A 23,235-nucleotide genomic window follows, 5' to 3' on the forward strand; every position below is an offset into this window, starting at 1 on the left:
AACAATGTGTGACTCGTACTTTCTAACATTAAGACCAAGAACTTCCAAACCCTGAGAGCACTACCATGACCACTCTCCATTTTTAAAGCCATGAATTTTGTACCATCTGTAGATTCTTGTTGGATATAAACATTAAAATTCTTATAATTAATAAATAAGCTAAACCTTCACATTAAATTTTAACAACTTCAATATTTTGTAAATATGCAAGATACTATGCGACGCGCCTAAAGTGTCTAAAGACAAGTGAACATCCATGACACAAATCTTGGCTAAAATGGTGTCCCCAAAGCATCGACACTTGGGAGGATTGTGTGCCAGAAATGTGTCGAGCTGATAAGATCCATTGATGTCAAGAACTTGACGTCTAAATTACATCTCGGGGTGGATATCACATTGGACAATCCAACCACAATTGTTTCCCATGCTGTAGAGACAACCAAAAACAAAAGAGCAATACATTCCAACAATCACAACCTTGTCAAAAATTGAATTCAATTAGGAAAATCCAGACCATTCAATTAGACTATTATTAAGGTCAACTTTTCAACTCCAACTTTCCTACTTTCAATCACTCAAACAAAAACACCGTTTTGAGTGTAATAACCACTTTAACTCATAAGGCATGACACCACTCTAAGACTTAAAAGAAGTCGAGGAGAAGGTTCTGCATGAAGAGGTAAATAGGAACAAGGAAGAATGTATATAGGGAAAAGGTTGCATGGACTGAAGGACCATGTAGAGCCTGGACTGAGCCTCTCATTTGGGCCATGTGGACTGCCACATAGGTCCAAATGACACCTCAGTCCTCTACAGTTCAGGGTTTAGATTAGTTTTGGAAAAAAAAACTATAAAAAAACATTTTTTCCGTTGAATCTAAAGACTTTGAAAATGCATGGCTGCTGAACTCCCAAACTTAAAATTGAAATCCAACAGTGAAAATATGACTTTTTTTGTGTGTGTAAGTTCTTAGAATTTTATGCTCGATAAATATGTGGCACCCAATTGTGTTTTTGGGTGCTATGTGTACATGCAGTCCATATAGATAGGTGGTCCTTTGGTCCATGTAACCCTATCTCATATATATATATATATATATATATATATATATATATATATATAGGGTTGGCAGCCAACTATTTGGACAATGTGTTTTGTCTTATATGGGTTAGAAGTTTTGGAATGGGCTGATTTTTTAATGAGGATGATCTCTATGGTGAGGAGAGCATCCACCAAAAATCAGCTCATTCCGAAACTTCTAACCCCATAAAAAGTGGTTTACAAATAATTGACGGTCCACGATTCTTCACCTTGTAAAACTGGGGTTAGAAGTTTCGAAATGGGCTGATTTTTGGTGAGGATGATCTCCTCATCATAGAGATCATACTCACCAAAAATCAGCCCATTCTGAAACTTCTAACCCATATAAGACAAAACACGTTGGCCAAATATTTGGTTGCCGAATTGGACGAAGAAGAACCAGAAATTGCTGGAGTTGCAAATCAGTTAGGGTTAGATTTATATAAATTAAATTATTAGCATACATAGTCAAGGACCTTATATAACATAAATTTTACAATAAAAGATGTGATTTGTGTAGCTAAGGAATGTTATGTAAATTAAATATGGGTCAGGTTCCCTTGACTCCTAAGAATGAATCATTAAAAAAACACATGATCCCAACCCTATAAATGCAAAATCCAATAGCTGAGATTCATCCTCAGGATAAGTATCTCCGAGATTTGTATTATCAAGATACTCATAAATCTCAACCATTGGATCTTGTGTTTAAAAGGGTTGGGATCATGTGTTTTTTTCATGACTCATTCTTTGGAGTCGACGGATCTCCATTAAATATATAACATGTACAACTTTATAATTATAAGGACTACTATGTAATAATACTAAAAAATCTATGAGGCAAAAATCTAAATATGACGCAGTCATACACCTTAGTCAAAAAGTGTCGTTGACTAGGCATAAGTTCTTTTATCGCCTCTTTGAATAAACCATAAGCCTTTGAGGGAAATGACCTTACAACCTCAAGGCCTTTTTTTTAGAGCATCTCCTCGAGGCTGTTAAAAACATGAAACCAAATGGAGAGAAGTTTCTCCAATAAGAAAGGCACAGGTTGGACACACCTGCATATATCACGCAACATCTTAAGTCTCCTGCGCCAGCTAAGTTTCTTTTTTTGGCCACTCATATGGATCAAATTATATAATGATCCCATTTCCATGTATTCAGTAACCATTGACAAGTGCGGAGGCTTTGTGCATGCTCCAAGGAATAAAGTAACTGCAAGAAAAATACCACTTTAGTTCACAGACAAGAAATCTCAAAAGAATGTATTAAAAGGGAATATTTCTCTCATATTAATTATACAACATCAAATATGGGGAGCGTAGAGAGGAAAATGGAAAATTAATAAGCAACAACATTTTTTTTCAGTAATCCTCTCATAAAACCAAGGGTAGAATATGCTAAATCATCATTGGCAACAATCTTTAGATTGTAAACATGAGGAAGTAGAAGCTGAACAGTTGTTGCAGGTGTAGTAGAATACCATTTGGGTGCCGGAGGCGGCTGGAGAAAAATACAAAGATTTAAGTCAGTGTAGAAAAATGGGAAAAAAAAATAATAAATAATTTGGGATTCTATGGATCAATGAGAAGATACCTTAGGATATATAGTTCATTGCAGAAATCTTCCATGTTTTCAGTTGTCAAATCTTGTTCTAGGAAAATCTTGATAGCAACATCTGTACCATTCCAAACGCCGCGGAAAACTTCTCCAAAGAACCCTAAAAATGAGAGAGGAATCTAAAAAGTCAAATTCAAACCAATAATTTCTAGCACATAGCTTTATGGGGCTTTTCAAAGTTGCCAGTTCCATCTAGAGAAAATAGTGATCAACACGAGAACACCAGAGAACCTACAACTTTTCCGTCCTATTAAATAACCAATATTAAAAACTTTGAAATCTGCCAAAAACAACATTCATTTATTCTATGCAAATATGACTTGAAAGAAACTGAAACATATTTTGAACTATTGAAGTCAATTTTGAAATTGCAACTCATGAGATGTTTCCCCAAAACATTAGACTTCAAAACAAAAGTCTTTTGCTGAGAAAACCCCAAACCAGGATACTATTTACATATTCTCCCTTAAAAGTCAGAAAAACTCTCCACAACTTTATCAACTTTATTCACAATCTCCTTTCAAGTAGACCCCACAATAATATCATCTTCAAAACATACACACATCCTTCATTTATAGTCAGTTTATACACTTCTTCCATACCAAGAGAATAATAACAGTGTCCAACAGTGTTACACAAAAAAGTGATTAAACAGAAGTTAAGGAAAACAAAACAAATATATCAGATAACCAACTTGATTTAATGTCGGGTAAATCAACCATCGAGGTAAGCTTTCTACTTAGACAAATGATATATGGTTTATATGGACTTAGAGAAAGCATATGACAAAGTACATAGACAGCTAATTTGGTGGGTATTTGGAAAGAAGAGTGTCCTGAGTGGATACATGGCCTAGTTAAGGACACATACGGACGGGTTGTGAATAGTGAGGGAAGAGTTCTCAATTACAATTGATATGCATTACGATCGACTTTTAGTTTATATGAGGGCAAATAACTGCTCATATTGTAGAGCATGTACAAGGTGTATGTTATTCGCAACTTTCTAGTATTAGTGGATGAGACTAGAGAGGGGATCAACACAAAACTAGAATAATGAAAGAGATGTTAAGAGTTGAAGGACTTCCCGATAAGCAGAACCAATACAGACTATGTGGACAGTAAGTTTAGCACTGAGACCCACTACTAAAATTGAAAATTTGATTATCTTGGGTCATTCATACATAAGGATTAAGAGATTGAGGAAAATGTGGCCCATTGAAACAAAGCCAGATGGGTAAGTGGAGATGTGCTTCTAGAGTACTATGTAACAAATGCATATCATCCAAAAATTTATAACATGGTAAAAGTAAGACCAGCTATGCCTTTTGGGGCCAGAGCTGAGGCTGTTGAGATGGATGAGTGAATAAACTAGAAAATATAACATTAAAAACAAATGCATTAAGAAAAATGTTAGAGAAAGTCAACTGGGATGATTTGCACATGGTCAACAAATGCCAATTACAGCCCGATAAGGTCCTAAAAGAGCAAGAGGAAGACCCAAAAGAACAAGGATGAAGATAGTGAGAGCAGATATGAATTCACTTTCAATAACAAAAGATTTGGCTTTGGACAATGTGGAATGGAAGAAAACTATGTGTAGCTGACCCGACATCTTTGGGATAAGGCTTTGTTGTTGTTATTGTGTGGTTGTTGGTGGTGGTAGACATAACAAGAGAAGAAGAAAAAAACATCCAACACTATTATTTCTCAAAACATGGTATAATCTTGATCAAATGATTGTCGGAGCCTTCCAACTGATCATGTCGTTGTTGGAGCCTTCCAACCAATCAGGTGGTATTCCAACAGAAAACATAGAAATTGGATGGTATTTGGAGAAACATCACTCTGGTAAAACATGGAGTTCAGAGTTCATTCATTGGGCAACCAGGATTGCCAAACAATTCAAATTTATAAGCCCAATCAATGAATGACCATTATCAGCAAATATGTCATATACAGCCCAATTAATCATTTATGCGTGAGGTCTCAAGTTTTACCTAAAATATCTATCAACCGGTAAGTGGACCCAACTGATTGGATGACTGGAACTTGGGACTATGTGATTGGTGAATGAAAATTTTTATGCTCAATAAACGAATGAAATAACACTTGGGTGAAGATTGGACCAAGATCCGTAAATGCGCTACACAAAGAACAAGATTGATCATTGATGAGGGATCTCAAGTTTACCTAAAACACCCATAAACGGCCATATGCAGATTGAATGGTTGGGACGTGGGACTATGAGATTTGTGCACAATGGACCCATCTCAGATTCTTGGTCTCAACTGTGAAATGTGATGGTTTTACATTACTGGTTTAGACAAGGAAACCAACAGGCCATCAAAGATCTACCCACTCTGCATACTTTGATCAAGATTAAATCATGCATTGAGAAATACTTAATGGTGTTGGATGCTTTTTGTTTCCAACACCATTGGAAGTATTATTATTCTTCTTGCACCAAAGAAGTGTATCAACAATGTAAATTAGGGTCATATTAGTCTTTTGAAGGTGAACAAAGTAATGGGATGCACTTGAAGGGAGAAGCTGTTACAAAGTCGAAAAAGTCTGGATGGAAGGAGTTTTCCCAACTTCAGGAGAGAACATGTAAATAGTACCTAGGTTTGGGGTCTACCCAGTAAAAACTCAAAATAAAAAACCGTCATTGCTTACACTATTGTCAATAAATGCAGGGATTATATCGTGAAAAATGATGCTTACCAATTCCAACACGAATTCCAACAGTTAATTCTGAGAAATCAATACTCCATTCCTGGAAAGGTAACAAAGGCTTGTTCAGGAATGTTGAAGATTCAAGCACTTTGTTCCATGTTGAAACCAATTCAGCATTTCCTACAAAGTCCGAATGCTCACTTCTCTCAGAAGCCTGAACCCTAAATTCATTAGGAGATGATGGCAATGATATAGCCGTCTGAGAAGTTATTTGCTTCCTGGGAAGATTATATGTACCAGACATATCATCACGACCATCCAAACGAAATTTCGAAACCTGAAGCAATGTGTGAACTAATTAACAATCACAAAAAGAAGGTTAATTAACTAAATAACATTTCATCATCGTACCTTCATGTATTTAAATTATTTACATGCAAAGATAAAATTCGAAATTGAAACTATCCAAAAGAATGCTGATGCATTCTACATACAATTCTAAGCTTATTTAGTAAACAAAAAGAGATAATAAAACATAAAGAAGGAAGGGATTCCATCTATCCATAACCTATGGAAGTTTATGCCCGTGGTCAGAACTAACAATATTCAAGACCAGTACTGAGTGTGTGAATAAATTTTTAAAGCAGAAATAAACCTTGACCGAGGGAAATGAGACAAGGTAAACTACAACAAATTCCTGACAGACAACAAACAAATGCAAACGCACAAGAATGAAAACTATGGAAAAATCATGGCCCACAGGCATATGAAAAATAGACATATTTTGAGAACTTCTCCACAGGAAAAATAAACCCCTCATCTGAAATAGTAACCTGCTATGGATATAGACCTCCCATATATATTATTACAGGAACAGATACATGAAAAAACTGCAAGCAACCCCATACAGATTAATTTAGAATTACATAAAAACCAACAAGGCCATGTCTAAAGAAAATAAAAAAACTTGGTATTTCATCATAGACTTATGAAAAATGATCTAAATGCAAGCATCTTCAAACTTTAGCCAAAAACCCTTGATTTTTCTTCTTGGGAAAAAATTTTACCATCATCTTTAACCTTATGATTTTATCTACTTCAACCTTCAAGCCTCAAGAACAGGATAGCATTTTTGGAAAAGTAGAAGATGGAATTTTGGGTAGAAAATCAAGGGTTTTGTAGAATGGGTCAAGGCAAGGTTGAAAACAATGGAATGAAGATGAGATTGAATAGCAGTTTCCAGCTAGTTTAGTTGAAAAAGCCTTTGGGTGATGATGCGATAGACCTGGGTTAATTCCAGCCAGCACCGACTTACTGATCTCATTAAAAACAGGATTACTGAACAAGAGAATCGAAACTATGTAATCGTTAACAGAGCAACAACACTCAATTGATATCATGGATGTAATGCTAAATATAAAAAAGATTCAACATATGAAAATGCAATCAGACAACCAGGATAAGACAAGCATACATTGTTTCGAGGATCTGAACTACTGTTGTTGTCGCTGGTAGAGTGTGAAATTGATCTATCATTGCACTGTTCCTTTGGAAGACGATTTTGCTTTAGTGTTTCATTCATTGCTCGCACAGCCCTTGACACAAGTTAGGCATCAACAGTCATGGCACAGTATAAGGGTATAGTGTAAAACAGATATTCTAGAGTTGTAATACTACAGCATCTAATAAACATGAGAAATGGTACTACAATGAAAAGAAAAAGTCAAACCTTACGATATCATCACCAATCTCTGGTGTAATGCTAATGCTTCGTCTTCTTATTCTACGAGTTTCTGATGTCGATGCACCATCTGACCTGTAATTACATTTAAACAGCTAACTAATTTAAATATTGACAAAATTATGTAGAACCTATGCAACAAGAATGCTCCATTTTTGTGTTGTCAAAGTTGTAAGCATGTGTGCTACACATTTTACACAGGAACCCTTAATGTAATAGGATAGTTTGTTTACAGGTACTATCTATATGTGTTTGATATGAGGTTAATGCACATCAGCTTATCTAAATGCATCATTTCCCTATTGCATACTGATATTTGCTGAAGTATTCTAAAATTCTCTCTCAACATATGGAATAATTGTAGGGATGCTGACGTATTGTGTTGGGGGGAGTAAGTGTATCTGATAGTTACTTTGCACCCACTCTTTGCTAACCAGTCTCAAAAGTGTTATTGGGCACAGTTGGGATTAAAGCCTCAAAATGTGTCGGAGACATTTGCTTTGTTGTAGGGTTCCAATTTTTTTTACCAAATTTGAGGATCCCTTTAGCGGTCAAGAGATAAGTCAAAATTTTAGCTTCGGTGGACAGAAGAAACATTGGGCCCTTGGAGAAAAGCTAATATCTTAGACCTTAAGAGGTAAACCATTAAGAACTTAGATCTTTTGTACGATATACGATTAAGAGTTCCAACAATAAAGTAGAAAGCCTCACTAAGTAGTCTTTGTTCTTTGATAGAGAACTCTCATAACCCTTCTTTTTATTCTTAACAAAATTTATTTCTGGCATTGGATAGGTACAAAAGAATAATAAATAAACAACAAACATTTCGATAAAGGAGGGAAAATATGTGCCATGATTCAAATAGAAGTCGTGGAACATTATTTAGGCTAAAAGGTATGACTAATCACTTGCTCAGGCGGTCTAGGGTAAAAAGAGCTTTCTAAAAGCTTCGAGGGTGAAAACGACTGAGCCACTTGGAAATAGAACTTTCATCTGATATTTTTTTTCTATTGCTAGAGCTGATCGAATCCAAAATTGAGGTTTTCACCAACTTCCAAGGTATTGACGAAATTTCTCAATATAAACATACGCATATGAAGTATTATTCAGGTTAATCATTTATTCTTGGTTAGTTAAAAATGTTAGTATTTCACTAATAACATTAAAAATAAATAATAAAAAAGGATATAGTAGATTAGTGAATGTAGTAGTCAATGGTCTTATGCATAATGTGTCCAAAGGAAATGAGATTAAAGCTGTAGAGCATCCAGAAAAGCCAGCTAAAGAACAACGAGAGGATTAGAAAGGAGGTTTAGTTTAATGAGACAGGTGGCAGCTCCAATAACATAGGGTACAGAGGAAACAAAGGTCTATGTAGTTAAAGGAAAGTTGTATTTTGGTATTAAGTAAAAAGAAGTACGATTATATTTGTGTGTAATTATAGCTATGTTGGCAATCATATGGTTAGAAAATGCAAAATAAATAAATAAATAAATAATTCAAATTTTGTATTCAAGTTTAGTTGGGAAAAGCATGAAAAAAGCAATTTTTTTTTTTTACTATAGAAGAAGATGAATTGTAGTACAAAGAACAAAGAAAAGTATTCCCTTAAAAGAAGGGAAGAACAAAACACGCCAGAATAACTATGAAAAAAGCTTTATCCGAAGTCCAATGCAAAAGAAAACTATGCTAAAAAAATGATGCTCCATATAAATATTGAAAGTACACAAAATCAATAAATAGACTAAGAAAAGGAGTGATTGTAAGGGGTTTTATTCGAAGACTTTGTTTTTAGATGGTATCCTATAGCTAATGGGGTAGGGTAACTTTCCCAGGTTTTTCTTTCCTTGGTAAGCCTGTTCGACCTCCATGATTTTCTTAAATTCTTATTTGACTCTCTTCTTTGAATAAGATCAATGCTTATAAGCAGGGGAGGAGGAAGGGGATTAAGATAGAAACGAGAAAATACATTTAATGGCTAATCAGGCAACAAAAATGTTTTCTATTACAATCTCAAAAAATAGTAGAGAATTGCTAAATATATTTGCCACATAAATGCATAGGAAACCTAATGTGTTGGTCACAAATGCCTGTCACCCATGTTCCTTGTGCCTAATCTTGCCAAGTGGCACATTATTCAGCCCTTGTTGGACCTTCACACCAAAACTAGGCCAAATATATGATGTCTAGCCATTGCATTTGAGCAATTTTCATTTCGGCTTGAAAACCTATTATTTTCATCCACTGATCTGCTTCACGATAAAAATGTTCAAATCCAAATGACTAAATAGTAAAAATCATCAATCAGGCTTATTTTTGGCATGAAGACCCACTAGGGGCTGACCAAAAGTTCATGGGGTCGATGGGCCAACAACACAATAACCAACACACACGCACACAGATACACACACATTCTAGATAAAAGACCTTGATGCAGCCATGTCATCTGCATATTCTCTAAATGATTGTCTATCACCGCCAAGCATGGAACGGCCACGTGCTCGAAACAATGGGTGCTCTGGGCTGCAAAAGCAAATGGTAAACAACAAATAAAATTCCAAAACACAAGTTAAATAATATCCTCCTTTTTTTATATATCTTACAGCAGGCAAGTTAGAAAATATATCGACTTAATTAAGCCAATCCTTGATAAAGTGCATTGAAGTCAACACTCAGATCTAGTTGATCTTGAACTTTCAAAGAAATCAAGATGTACATTTTCTTTTGCTAAGAATCAAGGAAGTACAACAATAATGATATATTATCTCAGTCGTAACAATAACTCTGAACCTTGTAAATGAATTTCACAGCTGTAAGAATTGAGAAGAGTGGAATTAACATGCCTCAATGGTAGAAGTGGACCTCTTCCAAACCATACAAAAACAAGTTTTATAACAAACTGTAACACCCCGAATTTTCAATTCGTATCTCGAGGAAAAAATAAATAGTGGAATTCTAATAAAATCTTGAAAGTGGGACTTAGGGATAAAACTTTAGGATATTTCTGATCATTTTTAATAGAATCTGACCTCACCATTGGATTTAAAATGATCGAAAAACATAGTTTAGCCGGTAAGCACGCTCAAATGCGAGTCCGAATATAAAAGTTGCAAAATCCTCGATTATCGGGTCGGACCAGGCTAAAACAGTGACTTTTTATTAGAGTAATAATTTTTAAATTCGATTATACCATTGGATTCGTAACGAAAAATTATTCAACATGGACTATTTATTTGTCATTTTTGGAGATCAGGAAGTCGAATTATCGTCAAAAATGAAAACGACATCAAGTTTAGGGGTCACCTCAGGCCAAAAATGTAAATATTTGATGAAGACATAATTTGTAGAAATTGACTGCACCATTAGATCCAGAACGAAAAATTAGGCGAAATAGAATATTTATTTGTCAGTTTTGAAGTCCGGATGATCAAGTTATCATCGATCAAAACAATTGATAAAATACCGAATTCGTCCCAAATTTTATATAAATAAAAATTTTTTTTTTTTTTTAAAACGTCGTCTCCTCCAACCCACCCAAACAGCGCGACATATATAAACGAAAATTTCGTTTTTCTTCCGATCTTCCACCTCAGATCTCTCACAAACGGTCCATTTTCGACAATCGCCGTAGAAGAGAAAAAGATCCGCAGCCTCGACTTCTACAAAACTCACCCAACCTTTCTTCGTTTCACTTTCTATTTCACCCGATATCGTCAAAAATCAGCCGTATTTGGATACGAAAATTTCGAAACTTTGACCTCGGATTTCGTCTGTTTCTGGGTCAAACCGTCTTCCGAAGCAGAAGGGAGAAATGTACACAGCCTCATTCTCTACATAACCCACCCAAATTCCTTCCGTTTTCTCGTCTTTTTCACCCCGTATAGTCAAAAATCAGCCGTATTTTTATACGGAGATTTCGTAACTTCAACCTCGGTTTTCATCGATTTCGGGGTCAAACCGTCTTTCATCGTAGAAGGGAGAAGAGACGAGCACATCGAGATCTTCAAAACCACCAGGCCGGTTTCAAAAATCAGCCGCTTCGAAGTTCGATCCATCTCGATTCCGTGCAGATCGCCTCGATTTCCGTGCACACGCTTTGATCATTTCGCCAAGAGATTGTAAGGAACTCTCAATTTCTATTAGTAATCGTAGATTGTAAAAATTGCATTTAGGATTTTATCGAAAAAAAAATTTGGATGTATTTCTAAAATATAGAATTCTTTTGTTATTTCAAAATTTTACGCCAGAAATTGCATGTTTGATATGTTTAATTGTATTTTTAACGAATTATACGTGGGTAGAGTATTTTAACGGGTTATTTCCATAAATTGGGTCTTGTGCACTGCTCGGACCCCGTTTTGATATGAAATTTGTATTTTTTTTAATATTATTGATAGAAATAAATTCTATAATTGGAAAATGTGATTTAATATTCAATGAACTCATATTGAGTTGATGAATATCAGAAAATGGATATTTTATTGAAGAGATTGAAAACTGTAAAAATCGGAAAAAGGGAAAAAGGGTATGAAACGGTAAAATGTCAGAGTCACACCCGAGGGGTGATGTCTGCAATTTACGTTGTGTTGTGTGCAGGTTGGTGAACAGATATCCAGGGATAATATTGTTGGTTGCATGTTTATTTAAATTTCTGTTAGCGCGAGGCGCTCCGTTATGTTATTTATTTTAGGCCGGGTGGCCACACTTGCATGGTAGGAAACTGGATATCTATTCTCAACCTTGTATTGTTAATTTCTCTTTTGTTTTCAAATAAAAATAATATATATATGTAACTATTTTGTGAACTGTTAAAGAATTTGTGAATGCCTGAAGGGATAGTGCATCATATCATCCGGAGTGGTGTACTATCCTGGGATGTACGGTAGGGACCACCAAGCTCATACGTGGTATGGGACGCGTATGAGAATGGAGTCACAACTGGAATCCGGGTTTATTCCTCTCTATCTTTACCAGTGAACTTGTAATGTAAAGGTGGTCGTATACGAATGGTTTGTATATTTGGGAATCACATGCACGCCTGATAGGCATAGATGAAGATGATTGGTCAGTGATCACTAACAATCTCTAGTAGTCGAACGTTCTGACACATCGAAAAGAGACCCATTGCTTACGGTCACGTCAAACGACCAGCCTGAGCCGGATAAATGGTCAACCAAGCGTGGTAAACAGCGACCAGCCACAAAATCAGGAACTAAAAGCCAGAGAAGAATTGTAACATCATGTCCCGACTGGGAGCGATCCAGTCGTGAATCCCAACTCTTAATTCCAATACTCCACCATTGTGTATTATGTATCTGTTGCTTATTTTGATATATAAAATGAAATGCATGTTTAATGTTTCCATTTGATCAATTAGATTTGTATAAAAATAGAATATTATAGTGAGTAATGTTGATTGATGTAATGTCAGTTTTAAAATGTTTAGTTGCTCATCCCTGGCTATATGTACCAGTTAATTGTAGTTTATTCTGTAAAATTTTGTTTATTTTAAAATGATTCAGTATGTTTATTCGTTCATATTAGGAGAGGTTATTGGCAGAAATTGTTGCTTCCTTACTGGGTAACCATTGTTACTCACCTTTTCCTTCTCCATTTTTTAGTCTCAGATTCAGAGCTTGGCGAGACAGGTATAGAGCACGAGTGAAGATCATATGGTCGGTCAGATAGACAACCAGAGTTCGTCACCTGGTGAGTATTGGGGCTACACCCCCTAGTGGGTCGATTTGTCTAGGAGTATTATAGATTTGTATTGAGCGTTAGGACTCCTGTTAGAGTGAGAAATTTTTGTATAATCCCGTAAATTTCTTCTTCCGCACTCTGATATACCGTATATTATTTGATGTATACAGGCTTCCGCTCGTATTCTATTTTGTTTGTTTATATGCAGGATTGTATGTCGTTTATTAGGTGCAGGTTGAATCGCCTTGGAATGCTAACATAAACAGAGGAAACCATACTGAAATTTTGAGGTGCTACCTAGTACCTCGAGATCTGACATGGGGATTTGTGTTAGCATTTGGCGGGGCGCCACACAAACAGACTACCAATGCAAAACCCCTAAACACACATCCACTCGACCTCTTTTGAAAACATCATCTGTTATTCAGTTTGTTGTTGCTATGCATGATGTTAATATTAGAACCAAAAAAGTTAGTAGTTTGTAAAATTATTAAAGCAAAAGCTTGCTAGTGTCAAGCTTTAGGCTTGCATTGCCGGACCCAAGCCTGGATGGAGGAGGTTTCTCAGACTAGCTAACAATGCAAAACTAGTGCCAGATCTCTTCATAAAGTCCCAACATACTGACGAACATGGTATGAGATAAACACTCCATTTCGCATCCCAATCACCCACGAGACCATGATGTCTCAGCCAAGACATACCGAAAAGTCGAAACATAAGTACAAGCGAGGGAAAGAAAGATATATACAACACTGCAAGATTGGGAGGGTGGAAAAATAGATAATTGGATCAAGTTAGAGATGCTATGAGAGAAAAGGTTGTCAGATGACGAGGAGATCAAGGAAAGATGGAGGGGTTCTTCTTAGAAATTACCAAATGAAACCCATATGAAAGAGCTTTGGGCTAGAAGAATATTAAGAAAAGAAATAAAAGATAGAAAGAAAATAAAATAAACTTTTATACAATTAAAAATAGAAAAGTGAAGAAACACTCGCAAGAGCAAAGATAGGAAAAACTCTAAGTACATATGGTATTGCAATATGTGTGGAACTGAATGGAGAAACTAGATTGTCTTTGTTAAGTCCGCTATTTAACAAGATTGTTGAGACTGAAAATTTAGGATAAAAGGAGGATAAGTATTGTGGTACATGTAAATAGGGATATTTACAAAAACAAACTATAGCATGATCAAAATTATTAGCCACGCCATGTAACCATTGGAAAGATTGATAGAAGAAAGAAGAAAAAAACGAAGATAATGAATAATCAGTTTGACTTCATGCCATGAAGGTCAACCATTAAGACTATTTTCTTATGTAAACTGTTAACGGACGAAATTATAATAGAAAGGGGATGCCCACATGATCATGAATGACTTGGAACATATTGAGTCACTAGAGAGTTATCTGGGTACTATTTATTATCCATTAGAATGGAAAGATTGAAGATGTTTCCCAGATAGTTGAATAGCTAAATTGAAGGTATGCTTTTGGGGAGTTATGAGTAGCACATCCCAATCAAATTAGAATGAAAATGTTATATATAAAAGCAGCAGTAAAGTATATTTACAGCCAAATAAACGTTGAACTCCAGTAGGACCTCAAATTTCATATTGAACTAACAAGAAAGAAAGACTTCCAATTTCTAACTCTAGGAAAAAATACAACTTGATGATGCTTGACTAATTTGCAAACCTCAGATTCAAGACTAGACTCAAAATGCAAACAGAAGTTTTAAACTTTGTAGAGATGAGCAACCTAGACGACAATTTCACTGGAGAGGTGCAACACTTATAGTTAAGAGTAACAACGTAATAAAGATGACTATCAAAATCATACAACCCCTCACTCCCACATCATCCTCTTATTCTTAACGTCCTGAAAGACACCAAATGAAAGAAAAAAGGTTACCGAGCATTGAAGAGATTTACTTAATTTACAGACATACAGGGAGGCTAAAAGAAAACAAAACAAGTGACAATGATAAAGACAAGGTTCATTAAACAACACACTGTCAAGTCATATCTGAGGAAGAACCATTTCAAGTACAACAGGGGGAATTAGCAATTGACTGATCCAAAGACGAAAATGAAGAAAACCTACAAGTCATATGTTCAGAATTCAGATGCACAAGAAAATGACCCAAAGAGATGGATTCTGGGAAGCAAGGAAGGAAAACATCCATGTGTAAGCCAGAGTAGTAGAGTCGTAGTAAAAGATGATGGTTGAAATTAGAATTGTAGGTTTTCTTCACCAAATTGGTATATTCATCACAAGAAAATAGTACAAAACCACAAATATTCAAACTAGAAAATTGTTGATTTTTACTGGGGTTCACATCATCAGATTCTAGAAAGTATGAGACTTGATTTGCACGGACTGATTTCCAAAACTTATACCAGAATTCGTACATTGGCGACCTCCAAGGCCCCTGCCAAGAGTTCCGGCTGAGTCACTATCGCATTCTCTGCTAATACCACATCGACTACTTTGCACCCTATCAGCAGTAGGAAATAACAATGGAGATCCATCTTTTTTGTAGTAAAGGAGACTGCTTCTCATTGAAGTTGAGCATACACATCGCTCAGAGATGAAAGCTATAACTTGCAAGGAGTTGCCTACAAATTGGTTGATATTCGGAAAGATCAAAGAGGAATTTGGTAACCTGAAAATTTTCAAATTGTTTCTTCTATAATTCCAAATCATTAGACATGGGGTGGTAGATACTCGGTTCCACCCACAAACTCTTAGAAGTACTGCAGTACTCACTTAAGCTCTTATCCCATTGCTGGAGAAGAAAAATATTCTCAAATAGCTGGTGAATACGAGAAATACTTTTATCTAAAAAGTACATTTTAACCTATTAAGGATCATAAAAAAGTATATTCCCGTACAGCTTCCCAGACTTTGATTGGATCAAGGAACATTATGTTGGCATTCACATTGGACTCCATACTATTGCATAACCATGTCATTATCAAATAATTCTCTCGACCAATCCTCATAATTACATGTTTCATTTCGAGATTTTTCAGTCAGGTACTTTTAAATGGTAATCAGCAAAATCACACCATCTATAGTAGTTGAGATAGAAGCCTTGTTATCACTGGCACTGGCCATCATGGCAAATCAAACACATACAGATTTGAATTAGAACTTCTATCAAGAATTTTATCAAACAAATACTCTATACAGTCAGAGGCACAATACCGACCACTTGTATGGCCAAGAAAAAAAAACCTAAACAGATCGTACGCAAAGAACAGTACATCCACAGATCTAAGAATGCTAAGAAATCACTAGCAGAAGTGGATACCTCCCAAAGATGACCATTGAATATTGAGATCATCCCACATTTGCGGATAAGTTTGTGGAAGTATGCATCATAAAATTTGCATAAAGGGTGTAATTCAAATTCGTAAACTTCACCGCAAGTGAATGCAGAGTTGTTCTAGGGTTATCTCTGATTTGTGAATAAGAAGTCAATTTAGCTAAAAGCACTAGAAAACTTTAGCCTGACATCATGTTAATAAGAGCCCAGAGAGACTGATTTAATGTATGTTGTATTATAATTTGTATGTTATTTTTACACTCACAAAATCTTTTACATGTTTAGCTTATTTAAAAGTGGGCATAAAGCCCATTTTAAGGACCACATTCATTTATAATAGAAACAAAGAAGCTTAATCAACTATCTTTAACAATATACACATCATACAAAAACATTATAATCAAATAGAACACATCTGACGGCAAAACAGCTGTTTATTATATTGAAATACTTGTTTAAAAAAAACAAGAATTTCAAAAATAAAACAAAATTACTTGTTTCAAGGATATAATGGTCTGATGTACATTTGTATAAGATACCAAAGAAAATAGACAATAGAGAAAACCTTGAACTAGCAGTTCGTTGTTCAGCTATGGCTTTCCTCCGGCTGCGGCGCCAAAATGTGTTCGCAATGTTGGGTTCACTATGTGATAAACTGATGCAACCAAAAAAGAAATTCAATTACATTTATATCTCAGCAACTGTATTTTAAATAGGTCAAAACTGGAAAAAAAAAAATTCCAAGTAATAACTTGGAACCTCGTTCTAAATTCCACTAGGGAATGAACTAGCATTAAAAGTAAGAATGAAATTTGATATCAAGATACATAATATAATTTGCCTTAGCTTTACAAGATAAGAAAATTCGATATAACTTATAATTTGAAATAACATTTCCCTAGCTTTACTCATAAAAAAATTACCTTAACTTTCCTTCCATAGAGGCTGTTGGTCGCAACATTGTATTCCGCAGTGAAGGACCTAAGACATTTGAAGATGCTTCTAATTTTCGTTGGTATGAGTGAAGAACCTCATCTTGCTCAGGACTACAATCATGGATTAAAGAGAGTCAACTCACAAGAACAGGATGTCGGAGCAGAAACATATCCAAAGAAAAGAATGAAGGAGAGAAAAGGAAAGAAATTCCCAACATAAAAGTGCAAATTGGATAGACTTGGTTCATCCCAGGATTCATGGCAATCTAGTCTAACAATATGATGCAAATGCACCACCAAAACAGCAACAAACAACAGAAAACAGAAAAATACTAGTAGAAAATATATCAGTACAAGAACTATAAGAGAAATCACTTATCTTTTGAGAAGAAAACCCTTTTCTTCAATCTTAAGCAATTCTACAACATAGCATCATAAAAATTCAGAAGTTTTTGACTTTTTATCACTTACAACTATTAAAATAATAAAGACTAAACTACCCAATACATGTAATTAAGACCCTACTTAATTTAAATATATCCTTACTTAATTTCCATAACCAATAATGACTAAAATTCCTCTAAAGTGCGGGAATTTAAATAAAATAAAATATTGATCCTCCAAACAACATCACGTGGGGCTTATGAGGATCCAAGAGTAGACCATCCTCCTCAAGTTGGAAGAAATGTTACCCCGACGAGTTGAAGAGATCATAATTCTTTCATGTGTATTCGTATTTGTGATTCATCTCATTATCTCCTTTCCAAGTATTCTCTGATTGGTGCCTGTACTTCTTCCAGAAATTGGTGGTGCCCTCGCCAATTGTCACAATTTATTCGATCTCATCTTTCTTCTTTACAGGGAATTCAGGCAGTGTAGTTGATGGTTTTATAGTGGAAATATCAGTCAAAACTGAACAGATTGGATACATAAAGACGGGTATATGTCCCACACATTAGCATAGTCACCAAGTTGGGATGCGGAATAAGTCGGCAAGGGAAAAATTCAAGAAATCAAATAAAATTGGGTAAAATTCAAAACAAATCGGGAAAAAATCGTTATTAGGGTTGTGTAGCATTCCTAATAAGTGGTGTTAACATATTATATCATCAAATCCCAAATTAAACTAAACTAATGAATCACCGAACATCACATTGATAGCATCCATGCTCCGCAACAAATAACCACAGTTCTACAACATATTCAAGGTTTATATTATACCAATCAAAATCAATGTTATCCTCATTTCCAGCGTCATTATATTACGCTTTATTAGTAAAATGGTCACCATCATTTTCATCAAGATCATATCCTCTTCCTAGTGCATCAAAGCCATATTTCATTTTTCTCAATTTAATCGCAAAGATTGTGATTTAATCGTGAAGTTTGTGATTTAATCGCTACGTCTGCAGAAGTCGTGTCTTATTGAAAAAGTCGTGATTAAATTGGTAAATTGAAAAAGTCGTGATTAAATTGGTAAATTTAAAAGTCACGATTTAATCACGACATTTTCAATAAGTCAGAGAGTCTGGTGACTATGCTCATTAGGAAACTGAATGTGACAAGTATTGTTATTCAAGTTCACAAAATTCAGAACAATATATATATATAGGTGATAGATATAACAAAAATAATACAAAAGGGTGGTCAAGATGACCAACGCTAAACAAGCAACAAAACAAAATTACATCGAGGAAAATTACAGGCGTTGTCCCATCTCGCTAAGAAGTCATCAAAGAAAACCCCTTTGAATTATTTAAAAGCCTCTCCACAAAAATACAAGAAACCCAAGATTGATATTATGAGATCCTGCACTTGCTGCTCCTTTCCCTCGAAAATACGATTGCTTCTTTCTCTCCAAATGCCCCAACATAGTGCAAATGGTGTACAATGTCACAGAACTCACTTGGATCTCTGAAAAGGTTCACCCCACCTAGGCCACAAGTGAAACAAAGCACTAGGCGAACCCTGGGAAACACCCCATCATACCAAACAAAGAAAGGAAGTCATCCCAAATCTTTTGAGCCACCTCACAATACAAAAGAATGTGGTCTAAAGACTCTCCCTCCCTTCTACATAAGAACAATCTATATTTACTCTTCATTAATTTCATGTATGTGTCTGCGGGAAACCATTTGCATTGCTAATAAATCATAATCAAATCTCCTTCCTTTAACACCTTTTCCCTGTGACCACATCTGCACTTGTCTTATACTGTTCAATTGCTTCTTTAATCATTGCTTTTTCATGTAATTGAATATCATGTATAACCTCTACAAAGGATGCTTCATCATCACTATATTGGGACTGAAACAGCAGCAACACTAATCTACAGCCTATTTAGCATAGTAACCATATTCTATCTCAAATGGAGATCTTCTCGTAGTCCAGTTCCCTAAACTGCTATAAGTGAATTACACTTCTGGTACAATCATGTCCCACTTTATTTCATTTTTTTGATAGATAAAGCAGAGCAATTATATTAATAAGAGAAAAAAGAGAGGGAGGCTGAGGTGGCTGCCCAAATACAAGAAAACAGAAAAGCATAAGAACACAAAGAAACCACTCATGCCTCACATAATACATCCCCCATCTAAATATGAAATCTTCAACAACAAAAAATAGTTCTCTTGAGCTCCTCAAAAAGTCTACTGCAAGAGAAGATCAGTGCTAAAATGTACACAATGACATCATGCATTAAATGCTCTTTCCCTTTGAAAACCCTACTATCCCGATCAAGCCAAATGCCCCAAAAAAAACAGCAAAAGGGGTTAAAGACCACAAAATTCGACTTCTTATAGTACTTTTAATTAGATGCCAACTATCGAATAACTCAAGGGCAGAATGCGGGAAACACCATGAAATATTAAAAAGCGCAAGAAAATGGGACCAAACCTTTGAAGCAAAAGAACAAGGAATGAAAATGTGATTGTTTGATTCCCCATCAGATTTACACAAAAAACAGAAACTAGCCGATGACATACCCCTAACCATGATGATTTCCATAGTTAGAATTTTCCCAAGGGCCGCAGACCAAATGAAGGAAGAAATTTTGGAAGGGACTTTAGGGCCCCAAATAGCAATATTCGGAAAGGAAATGGGGCCCAAGGCATTATAGAAGGACTTAACGGAGAAATATTGTTTTGCACTGCCAACCCAACCTCTCTTGTCCTACACAGAAGAGCTAATATTGACTTGAGAAATACAATCAATTAGCCTAGAAACATCTTGAATCTCCCAAACGTTAATCCTTCTGAAACCAAAATCCTGAGAAACATGGTCAACAGAATGAATCATGAAGTCACTGGAGCATTTTTTTATGGATAAGTTGGACTTGAACACGACCTTGAGTCACTTACTGGAGTGTTTTGCTTAAGAGAAACTGAAAAAAGACTTGGAAAGTAGGATCTTAGTGGCAAAACTCCACACCAACGGTCTTCTCAGAATCTAACCCTATTCCTTAACCCCACTCCCCACTCTAAACACCATCCTTTTGTCGAACTCCGATAACATTTTATAAATAACTTTCCAAATCGTACAACCATAAGCAGAAAACACCACTCCACTATCCCACCCAAAACAGTCTGCCCCATTTTTTGCTTTAATGACCTCCTTCCATAAGCTACAACTCTCATCTCCAAATCTGCACAATCATTTTATAAAAAGAGCCATGTTCCTCCTCCTATCTTTCTAATTCAAAAATCCCCATTTTTCTTTGGCTGACAAACTTGATTCCATTTAACAACGTGAAATTTCCTAGCACCTTCCTTATCATTCCATAAAAAAATTTGAAACATCTTTTTAGTACGCCTTTCAACACTCTTAGGCATAGAAAACAAAGAAAGGAAATAGATTGGAATACTAGACAGGTGCTCTTAATCAGGGTCTCTTTCCTCCCTTTGAGAGGTAATTTGATTTCCACGACTCAAATTTTCTCTTGATACACTCAATGATTGGCTCCCAAATAGCCTTACATCTGTACGTTGTTCCCAAAGAAAGGCCGACATAGGAGGTCAGGAAAGAGTCCACCTGAAAACCCATGTTGGCAACTAGCAGATCAATGTTTTTTGTTGATCCAACTCCAAAAATTTTGCTCTTGCTAAGATTGAATTATTAAACTTGAGGTCGCCTTAAAACAGATAAGTAAACCAATGACATCTCTTTGATAACAATTGTATCATATATAAATTGAAGGTGGGAGATCATGGGAACCCTCTAAATTAACTCTAAACCTTGAGATTGCCCCAATATTAACAGCTCTACCTCAGCATCCAATTCAAAGCTTCGACCTCAATCAGAAATAAAAAGGGAGACAAAGGATCACCTTGTCTTAACCCTTTCAAGCTCCTAACAAAATCAACTGGACTACCATTAACCAAAACTAAGAACTGAGTCAAAGACACGCATTTCATTGACCAACCAATCCACTTCTTCTCAAACCCCATACACATGTATCTAGACATTCCCAACTTAATGATCGTATGTTTTTACCATATGTATCTTGCATATCACTCCTGGCTCCCCCTTTTTCATCCTAGAATACACACATTCATTGGCAATCCAAACTCCATCCAAGATGAGAAACCCTACCATAAAAGCTCCTTGCTATGGGCCAATAATGGCCCCCATAACCTCTTCTAACCTTCATGCAAGTGCCTTCGATGATATTTTGTACACCGACCACACAAGACTAATTGGTCTTAGATTTACTATGTCTTCCACGACCAATTTCTTGGGGATCAAAGCCACAAAGGTGTAACTAGATAAATAATCCAAAAACCCATGCTCTTGGAAGTCCCTGACAACAAGCATAAGATCATCACCAATAATATCCCAAAAAGATTTGAAAAACACCATAGAAAAAGCATCAGGCCTCAGAGCATTATCACCATTCACAGCCACAATGGTTTGAAAAATCTCATCCATCTCCAACAGTCTCTCCAACCAACTACTTGGTGCCTCAGTAATTCTATCAAATTCCAAGTTGTCCAACTTAGGCCGATCCCAATACACCTCATAATAAAGCACTCTATAGTACTCCACCATCCCAAACCTAATGTTTTCCTTTCCTTCTTGATCCACCCCATCGATCTTGATCCTTGAGATGTGGTTCATCCTCCTCCCATTTGTGATCTTATGAAGAAAAAAAAAATTGTGTTATTATCTCCTTCCTTCAACCACATCACCTTTGATTTTTGCCTCCAGCTTATCTCCTCCAAAGTAGTGACCTTTTGAACTTCCAATCTAAGGTCTGACCATTCCACAATCTCATTGGTGGATAAATCATCACATTCCTCTCTTTTTATCAAGTATTTCAATTTCTTACAAGAGAGGTTTTCTTTAAATCCAAAAGCCCAAAAGTTTCATAATTCCAAACCTTGATTTTCTCTTTAAGATCCTCCAGTTTCAACCTAAAGCAAGTTACCAATCTTCCTATAAAGGAGGAAGACTTCCACCACTCAGTGAATTACACAAACTTCGATTCACAACTCCGGTCTAACCGTTCATATGTGGTAGGAGCTTGTGTGTAGCAATAGCTAGGATTTTAAGTTCCCTGCATTTCTTTTTTTTGCCTTTCTTCTCTTTTCTTTTACATAGGTCTCCCCGACCTCCTCTTTTGTTCTCTCTTTTTCTTTGAATGAATAAATTATACTTATTAAAAAAAAAATAACTGACACGAGGAAATAATGGTGGTCGTGAGAGTCAACTTTAGGCATCTGAGAAAATGAAAGTTTCAAGTGGCTAGTGGATTAAAGCAGGTAATAAGAGGGACAAAGAACTTAAGTACACACAAAGGTACTAGAGTATATGCATTCAATTAGGTGGGCCCAGAATCAAAGGGATAAGTGTTGAACAAGAGGATATGTGAATGCCTTACCTCTATACCACCATGTGGGGCTAACATTCCGCTCATAATGAATGCATACCAGGAGGCACTTCCATAAATTAATACTCTACCTAATACTATTTTCATCGAAAGTAATAAGTTACCTAAACGAATAAAAAACTAAATAGCAGTGAACTGGAGATGAGATCCCACCCATCAGTTTTAGTAACAAAGATAGTTTTATTTAAAAATAAAAATAAAAAACAAATATTGTATAGAAGAGAAAAGTAGACCCAAAATAGAAGGTAAAAATTAGCTATT

The 23,235-nt window shown here is 35.7% G+C and overlaps 1 protein-coding gene across 5 annotated transcripts in view; it reads right to left on the minus strand.

Annotated features, from left to right (window-relative positions):
• LOC147390513 (serine/threonine-protein kinase EDR1-like) overlaps positions 1 to 23,235 on the minus strand; it is a 42,078-nt gene that overhangs the window by 2,031 nt on the left and 16,812 nt on the right. For 4 of the 5 annotated variants that reach the window (XM_086459308.1, XM_086459306.1, XM_086459307.1 and 1 more), the window contains 9 exons: positions 17,076 to 17,198; positions 16,718 to 16,807; positions 9,550 to 9,645; positions 7,111 to 7,197; positions 6,856 to 6,976; positions 5,430 to 5,718; positions 2,680 to 2,803; positions 2,567 to 2,586; positions 2,142 to 2,298 (listed from right to left, as the gene is read on the minus strand). In XM_086459308.1, the coding sequence (XP_086315434.1) occupies positions 2,142 to 2,298; positions 2,567 to 2,586; positions 2,680 to 2,803; positions 5,430 to 5,718; positions 6,856 to 6,976; positions 7,111 to 7,197; positions 9,550 to 9,645; positions 16,718 to 16,807; positions 17,076 to 17,198 (1,107 nt within the window). The remainder of the gene's footprint in view (positions 1 to 2,141; positions 2,299 to 2,566; positions 2,587 to 2,679; positions 2,804 to 5,429; positions 5,719 to 6,855; positions 6,977 to 7,110; positions 7,198 to 9,549; positions 9,646 to 16,717; positions 16,808 to 17,075; positions 17,199 to 23,235) is intronic. The other variant, XM_086459309.1, reaches the window with a different exon arrangement.

Source organism: Akebia trifoliata, chromosome 11 (genome assembly GCF_017979445.1).
Source record: "Akebia trifoliata isolate Shusen 1 chromosome 11, ASM1797944v1, whole genome shotgun sequence".
Taxonomy (NCBI): Eukaryota; Viridiplantae; Streptophyta; class Magnoliopsida; order Ranunculales; family Lardizabalaceae; genus Akebia; species Akebia trifoliata.